At 48.4% G+C, this 20605-nt stretch overlaps 1 protein-coding gene across 4 annotated transcripts in view; it reads right to left on the bottom strand.

The window, feature by feature from the left end:
• The window catches only part of LOC138510246 (zinc-regulated GTPase metalloprotein activator 1A-like), a 1057423-nt gene that overhangs the window by 740983 nt on the left and 295835 nt on the right, over nt 1–20605 (bottom strand). For all 4 annotated transcript variants that reach the window (XM_069625760.1, XM_069625761.1, XM_069625762.1 and 1 more), the window contains one exon: nt 1859–1955. In XM_069625760.1, the coding sequence (XP_069481861.1) occupies nt 1859–1955 (97 nt within the window). The remainder of the gene's footprint in view (nt 1–1858; nt 1956–20605) is intronic.

The following is a 20605-nucleotide window of genomic DNA, read 5'->3' as shown; positions in this document are numbered from 1 at the left end:
TAAAAGAGGGAAAACAGAAGTGGCAGGAGAGAAGCTCTCCTGATATAGAATGTTCAGGAGGAGAGGAGTATAACCTGTATTGCCTGTAGCAAAACCAAGAGTTTAATAAACAACACCAAGGTGTAACACATTTTCCCAGCAGAAATATTGAATGTAGATGATGAAAGTTAAAGACTTTTCTTAAAGCTGAAGAAGACCCAACCAAAAATTACTGACAGTAGTGTTGAGTTTTTATTACTGGAATGGGAGTATAACAGGACAGGGAAATGTTAGTGGTAGTCCTGGCAGGTTAGTGAACCAGGAAGAGGTTTTTTCAGTACTGCACAGTGCTTAGGTTTACAAAGGAAATGAAGTGGCAAGACCACTGCGGTGTTTGATGAACTGTGGTAAAAAAACAGTTGGATGAAAATGTGTTATGAAATTAAGTATTGCAACTTATGAAAATGTTTGTTGTCTAAGAAGTAAGACATTCTGACAAATAATTATTAAAACTGAATAAGTAATAATTAACTACTACAACTGTGTTTAATGCCAAGTGAAAGACTTTTGGAGTGCTAACAACTTTATGAACAGACCTTGGCTATAAAATACTACAAGCAGCTATATAGAGAACCCACAGTAATATGTCGAAGTTCCAACTTGCTTAATATATCCATCACAGTTTTAAAAACTATTACAAGTGCATAATTTAATTTGGGGTTAGTTCCAACATACAACACCTCCCACCAAGATTCTGCATCAACACCAAACTGATCTTTCATTTTCTCAAGGAAGCTAAGAGTTCTTAAGATCTTCAATTCAGGGCAAAATAAAATCACATTTTTAAGAGTTTCCGGCTCCTTTTTACACAGGCGACAACAATTGTCCAGTTCCTTAATTATTGTTTATGCAATATTTGAAAGGCCATATTTATCCTTTATAATTTTAATATATGTTTAAGAGTGAGTGGCAGATTTCTTTGATTAGACCGTTTTCCTTTAGTTTATTTCGATAGGCAGGGAAATCCTCTATAGGTTAGGGATAGTGAGGCGTTTGTGAAACCCATTCAAGTTAAATAAAATGGCTAATTGAGAAAAACGTTTACAAACTTGTCGGGCTCACATTTCTGACCCCTTCCATATACCAATGGTAAAAGGTGCTATACAAATCATACATTATAATACTTATAAAGAAGGATCATTATGGAATGGGAATTCCATAATTGCCAAGCTAAGGTTCCATGTTCTAAGTCTTTATAACAAGAACTGTAATGGTCCACCATTTATGACAAATTATATTCAACAAGTCTCCAAGAAACACCACGAGGAGAGACAAGAAACCCTTCATACTACCCTCACCCTGACCACTAAATTAAGAGCAATAAAAATGCAATTACGATTTTTACAAGCATAAAGTGTGTGCCAAAATGTTTGTTTGCCACAGAAACGTACGCAATACAAAGCTTACACGATAATTAGTGAACAACTGGGTGCAGGATATGTTGACCCTTTCAGGTTGTGAATAAAATTATGTTAACTAAAAATTGATTAGTATGAAAGGTGTGATTTGGTCCTCCCTTAAGGTGGTCTATGGCTGATGTGCCGTTCGTTATATGTGTACTTTTCCTATTGTTTTCTCTCCCTATGTCCTGCTTGGAGTATCTTCAACCACAATCATCCTTGTATGTTTAGAACAGAAAACAGATATTTAATACTCAGATCTTCAGCTCTACAGTTCCTATCTGTAGCACTTTGCTAACAATTCAATGATGTCCATTAGTTTTCGTGTTTTATGTTGACGTTTAACTTCAGATGCTTTGATTTAGGATGTTTTTTCATAGACATATTTAACCACTTTAAAGAAAAATGAAAATCCTTACTTTACTGAGCAACATAGACAGCCATTTCGGAGTTCAAGCCATTCCTCATACAGTTCTCCACCTTGACTTACAGCCAACGACTTCTCCACCGCACTTCCTGAAAACAATTTCAAGATTCAAAGCTTGATTTTTTAATTGGCAATTTATGAAGCAAATGTTATTTTTTACATGTATCATTGTTAGTAACTTACAATGTTAAAAATATTTGTCTGGAATCTGCAGCTTTAATGCCTTCAACAGATAGAGAAAGAATAGATTTTAGAAGTAAAGGGATTTAGAAGAAAGCAAGGCTATAAACAAAAATGTTGCAGCTATTTCGGACCAAAAAGTAAATTCAAATAAAACTCCTTTCCAAAAAAATGTGGCCCATTGGTGGTTTAACAATTAAAGTTCATGATGTGCATGGTTCAAAATTACACTGATATAATAGGTCTTGATGAAAAAAGTTGCAAAGAACTTTAAATTTGAATCATACTGCAGTGATCATCCTCCCAAAGGCTGTTCCCTCTCCTCTTACACAACCACAAACACAAATTGTTCCGACGACTGATCCACTAACCGTTTTACCAATGAAACTTCATGCCCACTTTACCCTGGAAGATGGGAAAACCCAGTAACTATTTTACCCTGACACAGAGGATGTTACCAGTGACATAAGTGAAAAAGCCATTTGTGAGATCATGTGTGTTCTTGGTATGAGCAGTGTGTGTTGGGAGCGCCAGTTGTGGTTGTGTCTCTTACCATAACTGGTGAAATTCTATGGTTATTAGATTTTTCGGAGCAACCATAAAGTCACTTTAATAAAGCTAAGAATAATGATTGCATCATGAATGTTGGCATTTTCAACATAAGTCAGAGAGGTGATGAAGTGCAGGTACCGCTTTATTAACATTATGCCTGGCCTTTGCAACATGGGGCAGAAGTCTCTTGATCATTTCCACATTTGCATTTGAAACATTCTGGAAAACATAACTGTGGTTTGTGGCAAAGGAAACATCAGAGCTGCAAATGTATCTTGGATGGAAAACCACAAGTGAATAAGAAGGGGTCTGAGATCCGATGCCATACTGAAAGGGACTCTGAGTCGGAAAACAGTAGGCATGAGAAAATAAAGAAATGGGCCAATCTAAGAAGTCCTGGTGAGGAAGTGAACGAGACATTGAGAATTGTGAGTCTGGGACTCGCACCCAAAGGGCATGAGGTGAAAGCCCTGGCAGGGAGTATACCAGGCAGTGTACCTGCGAGTCTGGGACCTGCACCCAAAGTTTATAAAGTGGAAGCCATGGCAGGAGAGTATACCAGGTAACGTAATTGCGAGTCTGGGACCTGCACCCAATTGGAAGAGAACTGTGAAGGGAACAATACCCTCTGGACAGAAATTGTGTTTGGAACTGTAAAAGCAAGAAGCACCAGGGTGCTGGTACGCTCACCTGGTATCCATGGGGACGCCACCCAGCCAGTTGGTCATTGGTGCCCTTCTCTATGACTCCCTGGTGTGGTTCTCGGCGTCGATGGGATTCCGCCTGGAAATGAAGACTATATTAGGACTGGACGACCAAGGTAAGTTTTTCCCCACCTCCCTTGTGTTTTCAGCCCCTCCGGGTTCTCTTCTCACCTGGATGTCGGAATTGGTGAGCTCTCCGTCCTGCTCTCTGGGCAGGGGTGCAATGTATTTTGTGGGCGCGGGCGGTCCAGTTACTTCACTGACTGCGGCCCTTGTAGTGTCTTTCAGATAGGTCTTATTGCGATTGATGGCGTTGTTATTCTTGCATGCCTTTTCTCTGTTCTAAAATGTCTCTTTTCATCTCCCTTAGGTGCGCGGAGTATTCGCTTGGAGAACTGGGTAGGCTGGTTCGCACTGGTAGATGATGGCACACAATAGCGCAATGATGCGGTAAGGAGGCGCTTTGCGCTTTGCGCAGCGATGTCTTGTCCTCACTGACCTGTGTTTTTCTCTTTTTCGTAGGTCGCGGTGTACTCCCAGCGCAGATGGAGTTCCGGAGATATGCCGGTCGAAAATCGGCCAGCCAGGTAAGTCTCTAAGCGCTTTGTGGTTGTAATGTCTCTTTTACCTCCTTTAATAATGTCTTTCTCCCCTTTTACAGGTCCTTCGATCCGGACGGCAAACTCTTCAAACGGAGCTGCCCAGAAGCTGCGAGCAATGAAGGATGGAGATTGCAGGTAAGATTCTGCTGCTAATGATGTTTCTGCAGGTCCGGAATTCGTCAGGCTCGTGAGAAAGCTGGACACGGTGAGTGTCACGGTGCTAGTAGCAAAGTAACGCAAAGCGTGTTGTCTTGTTCGGGTGTGGTTTAAATAGCCACTGCAAAGTAGTCCAGGTAAAGTAGTCCCTAGGCCACCACACCCAAAACACTAGACCGCATAGCTTGGTTCTAGGAATCAAGCTATGTGGATGCCTCCATGTTGGCTGAAAGCCCTAAAAAGTAGTTCCACAAGCAGATGTCTATCTTTGTTTATGAGCCTGGCGCCAAAGGTGTCAGGACTGGCCCCAAGAGGGCCTGAGAAATGGATGCCAGGCCTTATAAGCGATCCGAGTCCTGATTCCACCTGGCCAATGGGCTTGCCAGTGGGGATCAGGGCTGAGGGTCGTGACAGGTGCCTCTTGAGTGTGAGAAATTTACCCTATGGACAGAAATGGGATTTGAATTGAGAAGACAAGGAGCAACAGAGTGCCCCTTGACAGTGTGAGGAATCATGGGGAAGGGAACCATACCCCTTAGACTGGAGAACTGCACGTCTTTGAGAAAAATAACTATTGTGTTGAAAAGCTCAGGGGAAGGGAGGATCCTTCCAGACGATTGTCGAACTTTGTTTACTTGTTTCTTTTTACACCTTTTCATTTTGGAACTTTGTGTTGAAACTGTGGCGAGAACCACGATTGCTCACTTGAGAGACTATATGCCATTTTTCACATTATAATACTTTTAGAATAGGATTTCAGACCCCAGATGGAGAACTCTTACTTTTGGACATTCTGACAATTGACATCCTTAGTTTCATTGAGGCAGGGAAACCCCCTCAAAGTGATAGGGTAATATAGATATTTTTCCAACCCATCTAGTGTTAATACAAGTCTATAACAATCAACACAATCCCCTTGTGCCCAATTCTTACTCCCAATTCCTTACAGCATCCTTTTTGTGAATTTGGATGCACATTGAAATACATACAAAAGCCCCATTATTTGCACAAATGGCGTCGGAAAGGACATCTGAATGTGCATATCTATGCTACATTTGTCCTAAATTCCACAATAACAATGATATATCACCTTCCTAATTTTCACAGAAACCCAAATAACACAGATATGCTACTTACACAACAGAAATGTCCATTTTCCACAGGAAGTAAGTACACCAGTTAAATAAATGACCAACTAGAATCTGAATTAGAAATCTCCAGTTTGCGCTACACAGTCATCATGCAAGTGACTCCTACTGAAACATGGGAAAAGGCCTCCAAAAATACCAGAACTAATCTACCACATAAAGCCCAAACTTGAAAATCAAGCTGTTGAAGCTTCTGCAAAACAGAAAAAAGGGATGCCTCAACTAACAGTTCCTAAAAATACCCTACCTGTATTTCCTTCCAAACGTCCACTATGAACACTACACAGAAAATAGTTACACACTGCATTCCAGGGTTATGCACTTACTACAGAAACAAAGAAAACATTATTTAAACAACATTTTACTGTTGATAATTATACCGGTAGAATTTAAGGTTTCAGCATCTCCTAAATATTGTATTATATTCTCCTATCCAAGATGCAGTTAGAGTTGTAACAATAGTAATGTTATCAATAGCCTAATCGGCTTTCTAAAATATCAATGTCACATGCAGTTAGCGTGGGCAATAACTTGCAACATTTAACTGTCTTATTTGGAATGATACCCCTCCCTTAGTCTACACAATTAAAATGTAATGTTATATGCATACCCATGTGCCAAATTCTTCAAACATTTAGGACACAAATGAGATGCAGTAGAAAAATTCATAATTTTCAGCAAAAAAAGATGTCCATGGTTCTCAAAGTGCTTGTCAATGTCAACATAATAATGTACACATTGAAAAGCCCTTAATCAACCTTTCCACATTTACACAAGTCAAGCAGCATTTCTGTACAATCTCAAATGAAGGCCATATTCACAAACGGATATGCCTTAAAAACGCCGAAAAACAAAAAAGCCTATACCTCTTTGGAAAAGGGGCAAAGACATACAAAACGTAACAGAATGAATTCTGACCCTTTCATACTTTTTATTTTGTAGAGTGGGAGTGCAGCAGTACAAGCCCCTCAAATTTCCTCCCTCAAATACGAATAGACAAACTTGTTTTGTAGGACTTCCTTGGAAAGCCATGAGCAACTATTATATACAAAAGCTGTTTCTTTATGCTGAGAAATCATAGCAGAGGATAACGAAAGTCAATCAACTACTTTGATGTGCCAGATTATCATTTTCTTTTTGGGATCATTCAGAGTTTGGGGTTATTGCCTATGATCCCTCTAAGCTGTGTGCATATGCGCTTACCCACCTTCTCTTTGGATGCTGGTCAGAAGAGTATTACCAGGGCACACAGGCAATTCCCATCTTTGCAAGCATTTATAAAGGCAGAGGCCACAGCAGTAAACAGACATTTTGCTTCTCTTAAGTAAGCTCGTTTTACACTAACCTTTCTCGATATTCTGGTCTAGCCCTATTTAGAATGCCCCACTATGTGAGAGTGACCTTAAAAATCTGAAAACAGAAATTAGACAGAATATAAAAATCTGGCTCCATGAACAGACCTAACTCATATGTCTGCTTACAATAACCAAATAATCCTCCCGCCTGCCCATTAACTCCTATACTTCACTGTACCACGCATATACCTTATGTACTTACGCCCCATAGCCACGAATCTGCCTCCTACATTGGCTCTACACAGGTTACCAGACTTACACCTACGCCCACTTACATTATGTTTGTTATAATATAAATGATGTGCACGCACCTGAATGTATTTGTTATTCATGATGCCATGGGAAAAGCGTCACACACACCAGGTATCGTAACTATCAACGCAAATGTTGGGAACTGACTGTAACTAAGCTGGCTATTTAGGTGTGTATCCGCACCTAATGCTTCCAAGTACTTGTATATAGGTGACACCACCTGTACTGTACCTGTTCTGTTTTGTTTCTCTGAGGCAAATTGAAGTGGTACCTTGCGAGTTAAAGCTTTATAAAACTCAAATTTGAATTTACTCTCTTTTGGTTATGCAAATGTCATGCTCATGTTAGCTATGTGGAATAAGCACACCTGGTGAGTATATATCAAGTGCTTTATTTTCCTGAACCCCCGAAGCAGCCGCCTCTTGGTAAAGCCTCCAATCAACTGACCCGTGTGGAATGTTGATCCGTGAAGCTGGAACAACATTCCACACGCGCCAGCAATACGTCACATTCACATCACAACATATCCTCTTCCGTTATTATAATGAAAACATCACACACAGGAATGCAAAACATTTCTTAAAAATACACAAAATAAAACCTGAAATAGGTAGAATGTAACACCAATTAGCGAAACCGTGTCTTAAAATGCTAAAAACAAACTGTCAGAACATTTCATGAACAAATTGAACGCACTGTACCACTATAAGACATAGTCTCTAAATTTTGCAGGAAAACCACAACGTCACGATGGACGTCCCTCCTCCAAACTTCCTTCACCACTCAACCTACCAATCTCCTCATCTGCCTGCTCAACCACCACCTGCTGCATACCACTCTCATTCACATCCCCTCCAATATCACTCGACCTACAAGCAGTTTTCATTGACCTCTCACTCCCATTGGCAGGCACAAAATCCAGTACATCACTAGTTTCATCAGATGCACTATCATTGACACTGTTCCTATCCGAAACCACCACCCTCCTCTTACTCCAAGTGGAGCCATCCTCCAACCGCACATGCCCCAAACCACTTTTCACTATTCTCCTGGCAGGCAGAAATGCAGATCCCCCTTTCTGAACAAACCTGGGGTTTTTAATGTGCACCCAATCCCCTACCTGCACCTGCAATTCCTTTCTACCATTCTGGGAAAGTTGTACACCCTCCTGGTGAGCAACCACTCTCCGATGAATGCTCTCCAAACCTAGCCCACACGGACCACCACCCCCCAACACCATGGGCCTGAGGGTAGTGCCTAGCTTTCTACCTCTCATGAGCTTGAAAGGCGATCTCCCCGTACTAACAGACGGAGTTCTGCGGTATGCAGCCAAATAATCCGAAACCGTCTCTTTCCAGTCCATACCATTCGCCAAGGCCAATTGTATGGCACTCTTAATTGTGCCATTCGCCCTCTCCACCAGACCATTGGACTAGGATTATACAAAGCTGTTCGATGGTGCTCAACCCCACACCGCCAGAGGAACTCTCTCATGGCCCTCGAGGTGAATTGCACGCCATTATCAGTAACAAGACTAGACGGTATACCCTCCCTGTCAAACACCTAGGTGAGAAATGCAATGACACAATCGGTGGTAACACTGCCAAACGCCGCCACCTCTATCCACCTGGACGTATAATCAATGAGCATTAGTAAGAATCGATACTCCTGTTCCAAACATTCAAAAGGGACCATAATGTCCAGCGCAAGCTTGGACCACACCTCCTTAGGCACTTCAACCGGGTGCACAGGTTGGGGACACATCACCTTGCGTTTGTCACTAGAAGCACGTGCAAAGCAATCTTTCACACGAGCCTCCACGTCTCGATCCATAGAGGGCCACCAGTACCCCTCCCGTAGCCTCCTCTTGGTCAAGGAACGACCAATATGTCCAGTGTGGGCCAAATCCACAATTTTGCCCCTAAAATTAACCGGTGGTACCAATCTGTCACCTCTGGACACACCCCAGGGTCCCTCAGCCAACTCACTGAGAACCTGAGCATACCCCTTTCCTTCCGGCCTGTCCCTGACAGACTCCCAGCCCTTGCTAAGGCCCTCTCTTATCCACTTCAATTCAGTATCCTTTTCACTCTCCACCTCCCACACGGCCCAATCCACCGCTGGAACAATACAAGCAATCTGACACTCAAGTAAATCCTCCCCTTTGCCAGAATCATCACAAGAACTCACCTGCCCCCAGAAAGGCAGCCGCGACAAACAGTCAGCAACCACATTTTGCTTCCCTGGAACGTACTGAACAACAAAATTGTATTCTTGCAATTCAACCGACCACTTGGCAATCCTCGGCGACACTGCAACCACACCCCAGGTGGAAAACACTTGCACTAGGGGTTTATGATCCGTCCTCACAACATACGGAATGCCCCAAAGAAATGTCCTAAAATGTTTGGATGCCCACACCACCGCCAATGTCTCCCTCTCTATATCGGAGTATCTAAACTCGGCATCCCTCAATGTCCTCGATGCAAACACCACTGGTGTGCGCTCCCCTCCACACCATTGCTCTAAAACTCCTCCCAAGCCCACCTCGCTGGCATCCACCGTGAGAGTAGTCCTGAGCTTAGGATCAAAGGACCGTAAACATGGGGCCCGCTCCACCTCATTCTTCACCGCCACAAACTCCTCCCCACACTCATCCGACCATACGAATCTCGCCGATTTCTTCATGAGTACCCTCATGGCAACCGTTTTATCAGAGTAACAAGGTATGAATTTTGCATAATACTCCACCAAACCCAGAAATGCTCTCAATTGGTCCTTACTGGTGGGCACAGGGGTATCCTTCATCGTCAGAACCAACTCCTCCTTAGGACTGACACCTTGAGCGCTCAAAGTATGCCCCAGATACGTCACCTCATCCACACCAATTTTGCATTTAGACAATTTCACAGTTAGACCTTTCTCCTTCAACACCTCCAGCGCATGCCGCAATCTGTCATCATGCGCTCTCCTACATCCACCCCACACCAGGATGTCGTCTTGAAAGTAACATACCCCAGGCAAACCACCAAACATTTCTTGCATTAACCTTTGGAAAACTGCTGACGCCGATGCCAATCGAAAAGGCATGCAACAAAACCTGTAAGCACCAAATGGCGTCACAAAAGAAGTAAGATGTCTTGAGTCAAAGTGCAAATCAATTTGGTGGTATGCCGCTGACAAATCCAGTGTGGAGAAACACGTTGCTCTGCCCAGTGTCAACAAAAGTTCGTTAATGTTCCGCAAGGGATGGCGATCCACCCAGATGTTTGAATTCAGGCCACGTAAATCCACACACATCCTAAAACTGCCATCCCCCTTTTTAACTAAAACCACACCGATGCCTCAATAGGTTCAATAACCCCCACAGCCATCAATTTGTTCAATTCAACCTTCAAACCCTCCCTTGCCATGACCGGAACTCCCCTCACCTTATGAACCATAGGTATGGCACCCCTCTTCAACACAATCCGGTGAGAAAAACCCTTAAGCTTACCTAAGGCATCAGAAAATACTTCAGGAAACTCCGCCTTGACCGACTCTGATGTCCATTGCCTGTTAACCTCACCCCCTTCCAAAACACTGAGCACCCGATCCTCCCTTCCCGGGTGTATCTCCATGCCCAAAGCCGCCTGCTCCTCCCAACCCAGAACGCTAATACCTTTGTGTGCCACATAAAACTTTCCCATGGTGTGCCGACCCTTAAACCCAAAAGTGGACAGGTTATAACTCAAGACTTCAATCAGGTTTTGAGCATAAGCACTGGGGTTAATGTCAGTTCCTTGCAGTGTAGATATATCCTTCCACAATTTATCCATATACACCTCAGGAGATACCAAGGTATAGGGTGACCCAGAGTCAACCAACATTTCCAAAAGGCAGTCATCCACCAACATTGAGACCCAATGACCCTTGCGAGCCATCCCATCAACATGAAGAATTACCCCATGTTCAGGGCCACCAACAGCCCCAGCCTCCTGATCGGAAGCACCAGCTTCCGGCATTACACTTGCCACCCCATTGAATTTACACACCCGGGCAAAGTGACCTACATGCTTACACTTCCTACATTCCATGTTGCTAGCAGGGCAAGGAACAAGTTACTTACCTGTAACTGTTGTTCTCCAGCATGGGTCTGGCATGGATTCACATGCTCATGAATATTCCCCGTCGTCAGGCTGGGAATCCTCGGTAAAGAAAAATCAGTATCAGTTTCGTTTCTGATCTGTCTTTCGCAGTAGTAACCAAACACTGATCTCTGCGTCATACTGACCACAGCCAATGACTGTCATCTCCCTAAGACCCGCCTCTGGCAGCCATCTTCAGATTTGGTAGCACGTGAAGTGGCAGTATGACCAAGTGAAGAGCCGCAGAGGGGTAGGCGGGAGGGTTCGCATGTGAATCCATGCCAGACCCATGCTGGAGAACAACAGTTACAGGTAAGTAACTTGTTCCTTCTCCAGCATGGGGTCTGGCATGGATTCACATGCTCATGAATAAAAGAATGCATAGCAGTACACACATGCACAACCACGGGAGGTGGCAAAGGCTCAACATTAAGCATTACATCCAAAACTCAACATTAAGCAATTCTTACCTCCTCACCAGGCTCACCTTAGGCGAACAGGTTGCGCAGCACTGCTTGGCCGACCCTGGACTCCTCCCTGGAATCCCGATCGACGCAGTAGAATTTTGTGAAGATGTGCGTCGACCTCCACGTAGCAGCCCTGCAGATGTCCAGCAAGGGCACACCAGATAGGAAGGCCGTGGTAGCTGCGATCGCTCTGGTGGAATGGGCTCTCGGACGGCCAGGCAGCAGTCGGTTTGCCAACCGATGACAGTACATGATACAGCCGGAGAGCCATCTGGAAATGGAAGCCTTCGAGAGAGCCTTCCTCTGATTGACAGGTCCAAAGTTCACAAAAAGTTGTGACGTCTTCCGAAAACTCTTCGTGCGGTCCACGTAGAACTTAAGCGCTCTAGCCACATCCAGCGAGTGCAAATTCCTTTCAGCCGGCGACAAAGGCGACGGGAAGAAAACAGGCAACACCAAGGGTTCGTTGAGGTGGAAGTCCGACGGCACCTTGGTCATGAAGGAGGGGTGCGTCCTGAGCACTACCCTCGTGTCGTGAAAAGTCAAGTACGGGGGCTTGCAGGAGAGGGCCTGGATCTCTCCCACCCGTCGTGCGGAGGTGATGGCCTCAAGAAACGCAGTTTTCCACGACAAGAACTTCAATGAAGCTGAGTGCAGAGGCTCGAACGGAGATCCCATGAGCTTGGTCAGCACCACGTTGAGCTCCCACGCCGGGGCCGGGGCCTTCACCGGCAGGAATGACCTGAACAGTCCCTTCATGAATTCTTTCACCAGATGATGAGACCACAAAGACGTCCGTCCCATGGTCCTGGTGTATGGGGAGATCACAGCAAGATGAATTTTGATGGAAGCGTGCGCCAGTCCAGCCTTGACCAGCGTCAGCAGGTACGGCAGTACTTGAGGAGCCGTAATCCGTAGAGGGTTAATCTTCTGTGCGTGGCACCAGACAGAGAACCTCTTCCATTTGTGTCTGTAGCATTTAAGAGTTGAGAATGCGCTGGCCTTTGCAAGAACCTCTCTGCAGTCGGCCGGTATGTCGTAACCTCCAAACTCTAACGCTGCAGGAGCCAGGCCTGCAAGTTCAGCGACTTCGGGTCGTGCTGGAGGATGGCGCCTCCTTCCCTGGAGAGAAGATCCGCGTCCACTGGCAGCTTGATTGACGGGGACGCTGACAAGTCCAGAAGGTCCGGGAACCATATCTGCCTCGGCGACGCAGGTGCGACGAGGATCATCCTGCACCGTGACCTCTTGAGCTGGTTGTTGAGCCGGATCAGCAGCGGCAACGGAGGGAACGCATATAGGAACAGGCCCTCCTAGGGGAACGAGAAAGCATCGCCCATGCTCCTCGGCTGGGGAAACCTGCTGGCGAACCTCCGGCACTTGGAGTTCGTCGCCGTCGCGAACAGATCGATCTGGGGTGTGCCCCACCGTCGGAAGAGGTGGTCCACTAGATCCTGTCGTAGTTCCCACTCGTGGCACGAGCGCAGCTCTCTGCTGAGCGAGTCGGCGATGGTGTTTTTTATCCCTGCCAGATGAAACGGCACCAGAAACATCCCTTGGGCGACGGCCCAATGCCACAGATCCTGAGCCTCCCTGGACAGGGCTGGGGATTTGGTACCGCCCTGCTTCCTGATGTAGAACATGGTGGTGGTGTTGTCGGTGAAGATCCTCACCACCTTGCCCTTGAGGGACGAAAGAAAGGACCTGAGGGCCCAAAACACTGCCCGGAGTTCCAGGACATTGATATGGAGGGACTTCTCCGTCGGCAGCCAAAGGCCTCTCGCATGCAGATTTTCGGTGTGCGCTCCCCACCCTTCCAGGGAGGCATCCGTGGTCACTGTCTTCTGGTGGCCCAGGGTCTGGAAGTCCATGCCTGCCGTCAGATGCGCGCGGGTGCCCCACCACCGGATCGCTCGTCGGAAGCTCTTGTCGAGTTTGATCCTGTCCTCGAAGCTGCCCGTCGTCTGGATCCAGCGAGCGTCCAGGAACTCCTGCAACGGGCGCATCCGAAGCCTGCACAGGCGGATGAGATAAATGCAAGAAGACATCATTCCGAGGAGGGATTTGATGGACCTCACCCTGGCCGCGTCCGCAACCAGCATACGCTGCACCTTGCCCAAGATGGCCCTCGTCCTTTCCTTCGACTGAGAGGCCAGAAGCGCCACTGTGTCGAGTTTCGCTCCCAGAAACAGTGCGTCTTGCGCAGGCACCAGGTGGGACTTGGCGTAGTTTATGGAGAATCCCAGGTCCGTGAGTAGTTGGACGGTCCTCGCCGTGTGCTCCGCGGCGAGCTCCTTTGTCCTTGCTCGGATGAGCCAGCCGTCCAGGTAGGGGTAGACGTGGATCCACTCCAGGCGCAGCCGCGCCGCCACCGGTGCGAGGCACTTGGTGAACACCCTGGGTGCCGACCTCAATCCGAAAGGAAGGGCTCTGAACTGGTAGTGACGCCCTTGGACCATGAATCTGAGAAACTTTCGGTGTCCCTTTAGGATGGGGATATGGAAGTAGGCATCCTCCAAATCCAACGACGACAGGAAATCGCCCTCCTCCAGTTGACCCAGGACGTGCTGGAGGGTGACCATCCGGAACTTCTGTGCCTTGATGAATTTGTTCAGTCGTCGTAGGTCCAGGATGGGACGCCATCCTCCCGTCTTCTTCTTCACAAGGAAGTATCTTGAGTAAACTCCGGAGCCCGAAGCCTCTTTGGGACGAGCTCGATGGCGCCTTTCTTGAGCATCGCCTTTACCTCCGAGAGAAGTTGAGGGACGTGATGTTCCTTCCTGGCCACGGGGGGGACGCACGGGCACTTCTTTAGAAACTCGAGCGCGTGACCCTGGGCCAGGGCGTCCAGCACCCAACGGTCGGTGGAGATGGACTCCCACACGCTGACGAAGTTCGCCAGCCAGTCTCCCACCGGGGTGCTTCGGTGGGGGCCCGACCCCACGGCCGGTTCAGTCCTGCTTCGACGAGGCTTTGCCGCCTTGCCCTCCTTGGCGACGACGGCGGGGTCCGCCAGACTTGCCTCGTCCCCTGTAGGCTTCTTGCGACGACGAACGGGCCGCTTGACGATAGGTGGAAAATCCGCCTCCGGAACCTTTGGAGGCACCCTGCTTGCCTCCGCCGCTCCGAAAGGGCGGCCGTCGTTGCTGGAGAACACCAAGAGTCCGGACCGTCTCCGTGTCCGTCTTGATGGCTTGTAGGGAACCGTCCACTGTTTTCCCAAACAGGTTGGTCCCGTCGAACGGAATGTCCAAGACTCTGGTCTGCACGTCCTGACGGAAGTCAGTTGCCTTGAGCCATCCACACCATCTAAGGCACACGCCGTTGCCCAACTGGCGAAATCCAGTGTCAGCGATGTCCGTCGCTATCGTAATGGCGTAGTCCGACGCCACTTCTCCTTCCTGCAAGATCTCTAGGGCCTCCGCCCTCTTGTCATCTGGTAAGAAGTCCAGCAGGGGGGCGATTTTGTACCACAACTCCCTGTCGTAGCGGGCTACGACAGCCAAGGCGTTGGCAGCCTTAATCGTCGTCGCTGCCAATGAGATGACTTTGCGTCCCATCGTGTCCAATTTCTTTCCCTCGCCGTCCGGCGGGGAGGTTGACGTAGAGGCCGAGGCTCCCCCCGCTTTCTTCCTGGCCGCCGCGGAGACGACCAAGTCTTCTTCTCGTACTGGTCCCTTCTCGCAGGCGTTGTGGATGGCGTTGTGGATGGGTTCTTGAGGAGGGTGAGACCCTCATCCCAGATATCGTCCAGTAGAGGAACAGTGAGGACCGTCTTCCTCTTGGTCTCGTGCCGTTGATAAAGGAAACCTTCCTTCTTCTCTTCCGGGCAGAGCTGGAAAAGCTTGGATGCCCTGGCGATCATGGCATGAAACGATCCAATCTCGTCGGGTGGGGAGGCCCGGGGAGGAGGTGACGACGGGAGATCCTCATCGTAAACCTCGTCGTCTGTGCCCATCGCGGCCGTGTCAGTTCCCGTATCATCCCCACGGGTCATGGACGGGGAGGAGGGCTGGGGAGGGCGCGATGGTTGAAAAGGAGGTGGAGGATGAATCCTTCTTCTCTTAGGAGGAGGGCTCCCAGAAGGGCCTGGCTCCGGGTCCCCCGTCGGGAGAGGTTCCTTCGTTGGTGGTAACGGCAATCTCATCCTTATCTCCGAGCATAAGGACTGTATAGCCAACAAAATGGCCGCCGAGTTGTCTTGCGGCACAGGTTGAGGGGAGTACGACGGGCGGTCAGGAGCCCCGTCGGCAGCCTCGACGTTCTCGTCGTCTCCTACGTCGGGGTCCCTCCCGACGGGCTGGTCTTCTTCCACGCCAACGCCGTGGTTTAAGACTTTGATCAGCTCCTCCTCAGAGGTTGAGGCCGAATCCACGACGACCTCCTGCCCCCCTTTTTCTTCTCCGTCAGAGGTTTCACGGGGGTCCTGTCGATGGGCATGAAAGAGGACTCCCTCCGCGGTGGCAGGGAGACTCTGGGCCCTGAGGTCGCCACCACTGGTGTAGCCTCCACAGGCTGAGCCAGGGCCGCCGCGACTGTCTCGATAGAGACCTTGGGCGGATGGATTAAGGCTTTCAACACTTTAGTTGCGCTCACCGCCTTCTCCTTGGGGGGAGGGTCACTGCATCGCTCCCCCTCTGATGGGGCCTTCGAGCTCGACCGGGGTCTCTCCAGGAGCTTCGCCGGGTGCTCGGCCTTCCTCTTACCCGAGCCAGAGCGTTGGCTCGTGGTTGATGGCGCCGGGGAGGATGCGCCCTGCCTGGCGCCCGTAGAGCCCAACCGTTCGGCACTCCCGGTGCCAGCGGACTCGCGGTGCTTGGCCTTCTGTTGGACCCCCATCGCCGGGGCGCCCTCAAAGGTCTTAGAAGACCGCTCGGACTACTTCTTCTTCTTCTCGCCTGACAGGCTCTTCCCTTCCAGCCAGTTGGCGAGACGCAGATGGTGGTCCTTCATGGTCCGCTCCGACATATTGCCGCAAAACGCACAGTCCTTCTCCACATGCGTCTTGTCCTCATGCAGGCAGTAGAGGCAGAGGGAGTGTTCGTCCTCCTTAAAGACATTCTGAAGCTGGCATCCAGGGCAGACCCTGAACAGCTTTCCGGGCGTCGAGCTTCCCTTCTCCTGGGCCATGATCGAGATGGGCCTGAGAAACTTCTGGAGTCCTCCAAAAGCGTGGCTCGACGAAATCTTCACCCTTGAGGGGCGTAGAAGAATCCGATACGGGTCCCCGTGGATCGGATAAAGAAACGGTGGAGCTTGAGGCTCTTTTGACCGAAAAAGAGAAAATGTTCCTATGAAAAAGCGCAAAAAAAGCACTAAAGCTCGAGAGCAATAGCACGAGGATCCCAACACTTAAACGTGCGGTAAAAATCTGAAGATGGCTGCCAGAGGTGGGGCTTAGGGAGATGGCAGTCATTGGCTGTGGTCAGTATGACGCAGAGATCAGTGATTGGTTACTACTGCGAAAGGCAGATCAGAAACGAAACTGATACTGATTTTTCTTTACCGAGGATTCCCAGCCAGACGACGGGGAATATTCATGAGCATGTGAATCCATGCCAGACCCCATGCTGGAGAAACCTTAGAATCAGTTGAATGGCTTGACCACCCACACTTCCGGCAACACTCCTTCCTTTTGATCCCTTTGCCACCCTGAGTGCTATTCCTCTCAACCCCTTTTTTGTTTTCCATACCACCACCCCTATTCCAAGGCAAAACAGCTTGAACTCCTTCCCTGGAGTTATCCTTCTCAGCGACAATCTGCACACTTGCCCTGGAAGTCTCAATCACCCTGGCAATTTCCAAGACCTTGTCCAGAGGCAGATCATTCTCAATCCAGAGTCTTTCCCTTATTTTCTGGTTACAGGTCTTCATCGTCACCTGCTCCCTGATGTGCTCATCCAAATTCCCTGGAAATTTACATGTGGCAATTAATGCCCGCAATGCAATCACATAAGTATCAATGCTCTCACAAGAAGCCTGTGCCCTGGAGAAGAATTTATAACGTTCCAGCACCACATTAATTCTCTTCCCAAAGCGAGTTTCCAACTTTTTCAGCGCTGTTTCATAGGCACTTACAACGACCTCCCCTTCACCACCTCCCGACACTGTCACATCCTCACCAGGCAAATGTCGAAAGACTCTCAATCCTTCAGTGCCAATACCGTTCAATAGGGCAGCCTTCTTCTCATCATCCGAAAATTTAGAGCCACCAGCTGCCCTCAAGTACACTTTAAAAGAATCCACCCATTGATCCCAAGGAGCAACAGGTTCACCTGGTGTGGGCAGAAATGCTGGCGGGGGTCTAGCAGCCGAATGCAACATGTCAAAACAAGCAACTGTACCTGAATGCAGCAATAACAGGTTCCAACCCTTTATGAACTGTCAGATTGGTCCTCCTTGTGGACTAATGCAAGCCACTACGCTCGCGCCCAATCCACGCCAACTGCAACAGAAATGCGTACGTAGCTCACCTCAAATGACCCACAATGTCACCAGCAAGAGCGTTATTGCAACTCCCAAAACCAATAATACGCAGGTCCTCCCCGCAGCTCCTCCAACATACAGCCACACGTCTGGCTAGCCCTCGCAATCACGAAGCCAACGTGCAGGAAGCACACGTACGCAGGGCGTGTCACCCACAGCCAATCCCGGCGGGGAGAAGACCAAAACACTTCCTGGGAGGCAGAGCAAGGAGCGCCTTCAGCCCGCGTCCGTCCAACGCTGCATATAACAGGCAGGAACACACGGGCGGTCCTTCCCCTTCAGCCGCGCAGACCGCGATGGCGCAAAGGCCAACGGCCCAGCCAGCGGCCCAGGCGGCAACACAGATCAAGGCTCCAGCCCTGCAACAGCCTTATGGGATCGCAGCAGGCAGGCGACCGCTAGGCCCCAACAGTCACCGCCGACCGTCACTCCTCAGCGCCGGCACCACGCCGCTGTCCAGCAGTGCCGCGCGTCCACTCGCACCTCAGCGGGAAGCCTCCATCGACACTGGCCTCACACATGGGCTCCACGGGGTGCACTCCGGCGCAGGTGTGCGGACGGCACGCCAGCAAACGGCCGCACCAACCATGGGAGTGCTCCAACCCAGGCAGCCGCACTGCTCCCTGGTTACCTCGTCAGGTTAAACACTGTCAAGTCCTGCACACGCGAGTTTGAACACAAGGGTTCAGGCTCCTCGTCGCCAGTGAAAAAAGCACACCTGGTGAGTATATATCAAGTGCTTTATTTTCCTGAACCCCCGAAGCAGCCACACGCGCCAGCAATAAGTCACATTCACATTACAACATATCCTCTTCCGTTATTATAATGAAAACATCACACACAGGAATGCAAAACATTTCTTAAAAATACACAAAATAAAACCTGAAATAGGTAGAATATAACACCAATTAGTGAAACCGTGTCATGGATTAAGGAGATAGATGACATTCACAGGGAACTCGACCCACACCTTGTTTTGTTCGGCCTTGAAAGAGACGAGGAAGAGTGGCTCCGGGTGAAAGGCTGGCCCCCCAGCTGTTGTTGGCGGCAAGAGCCCTCATAGCGACCAAATGGAAGTCTCCCCTGATCCCAGGGAAGGCCGAGTGGATCAAAATCGCTACAAACATTTACGTGATGGAAACGATCACTGCCTCCTTGCACAATAAATCTGCGAAATGTGAAACACTATGGATGGACTTCAAGAACACGTATATCTCACCCCTTTCTGCCCCCCAATCAGAGGAGCCTCAAAGCCCGACTGAATGATGCCATGCCCAAAGGACAATACAAAATACAAACAGCGAGTCACCTAAGTCCGGCTGCCAATATCTTGCAATGCTTAGCCCTGTGCCAACCGCACGATACCGATACCAATGTTTGATGATTGTATTTGTGACGTACAACAAACCAAGTGGGGGGGGTGGGAAGGAAGTACGGCAAACAGCCAATGAAACATACTCAGGTAACTGGAACTGTCGCACGACTAAAAGACTCTTGGTATATTGTTTTGATTTGCATCTCGTGCCCGACTTGCCCCCCTGAGGGATGTGCAACCGTGTTTAAGCAATGTTTGCATTTTTCTGTTATTTGTAAAACCAATAAAAATAAAATTTAAAAAAAAAAAAAAAAAAACTGTCAGAACATTTCATGAACAAATTGAACGCACTGTACCACAATAAGACAGTCTCTAAATTTTGCAGGAAGACCACAACATCTCGATGGACATCCCTCCCCCACACTTCCTTCATCACTCAACCTACCAATCTCCTCACCTGCCTGGTCAACCACCACCTGCTGCATACCACTCTCATTCACATCCCCTCCAATATCACTCGACCTACAAGCAGTTTCCATTGACCTCTCACTCCCATTGGCAGGCACAAAATCCAGCACATCACTAGTTTCATCAGATGCACTATCATTGACACTGTTCCTATCCGAAACCACCACCCTCCTCTTACTCCAAGTGGAGCCATCTGCCAACCGCACATGCCCCAAACCACTTTTCACTACTCTCCTGGCAGGCAGAAATGCAGATCCCCCTTTCTGAACAAACCTGGGTTTTTTTAATGTGCACCCAATTCCCTACCTGCACCTGCAATTCCTTTCTACCACTCTGGGAAAGTTGTACTCCCTCCTGGTGAGCAACCACTCTCCGATGAACGCTCTCCAAATCTAGCCCACACGGACCACCACCCCCGCACAACACCATGGGCCTGAGGGTGGTGCCCGGCTTTCTACCTCACCTTGGAGGTGAAGAACAAAAGAGCTACTTTGCAAAATCAGGCCAGATATTTTGGCAGTTCAAAGAATGAAACGTGTTGTTTGTTTGACTTAAAGGGCAGAACACACTAGTGGAAAGTGGGCCAGTGTTATGCCCCCTTTACCACATTCCACTATAGGTGTGTTCCATGGAACCAGCCTCAAAGAACACGTAGCTAAAACAGCCACTACATTCAGTAGTGTTTCTATACTTGAACGCAGGATTACTTTTTGGATGAATTGTCTTATACTGGAGAAGGTGAGTTCATGGCAACTATTGCTACAGCGGGTTTTAATTGTCGAGTCTTTAAGCATGCACATACAATACGTTATTAGTAATTGGGTGCTTTGTCCTTCAGACTTTTTATAAGCATGGAGTACCCCAAATAAAATAGAGAAGGTCTTTTTTCTATTTCTTTTATTTCTATTAGAGGCTTTTTTAAAGTGA

This window comes from Ambystoma mexicanum, chromosome 6p (genome assembly GCF_040938575.1).
Source record: "Ambystoma mexicanum isolate Mex_15411 chromosome 6p, UKY_AmexF1_1, whole genome shotgun sequence".
NCBI classification, from domain to species: domain Eukaryota; kingdom Metazoa; phylum Chordata; class Amphibia; order Caudata; family Ambystomatidae; genus Ambystoma; species Ambystoma mexicanum.
Note: the sequence above shows the minus strand (reverse complement) of the source record. Positions and strands in the feature narration are given on the sequence as shown.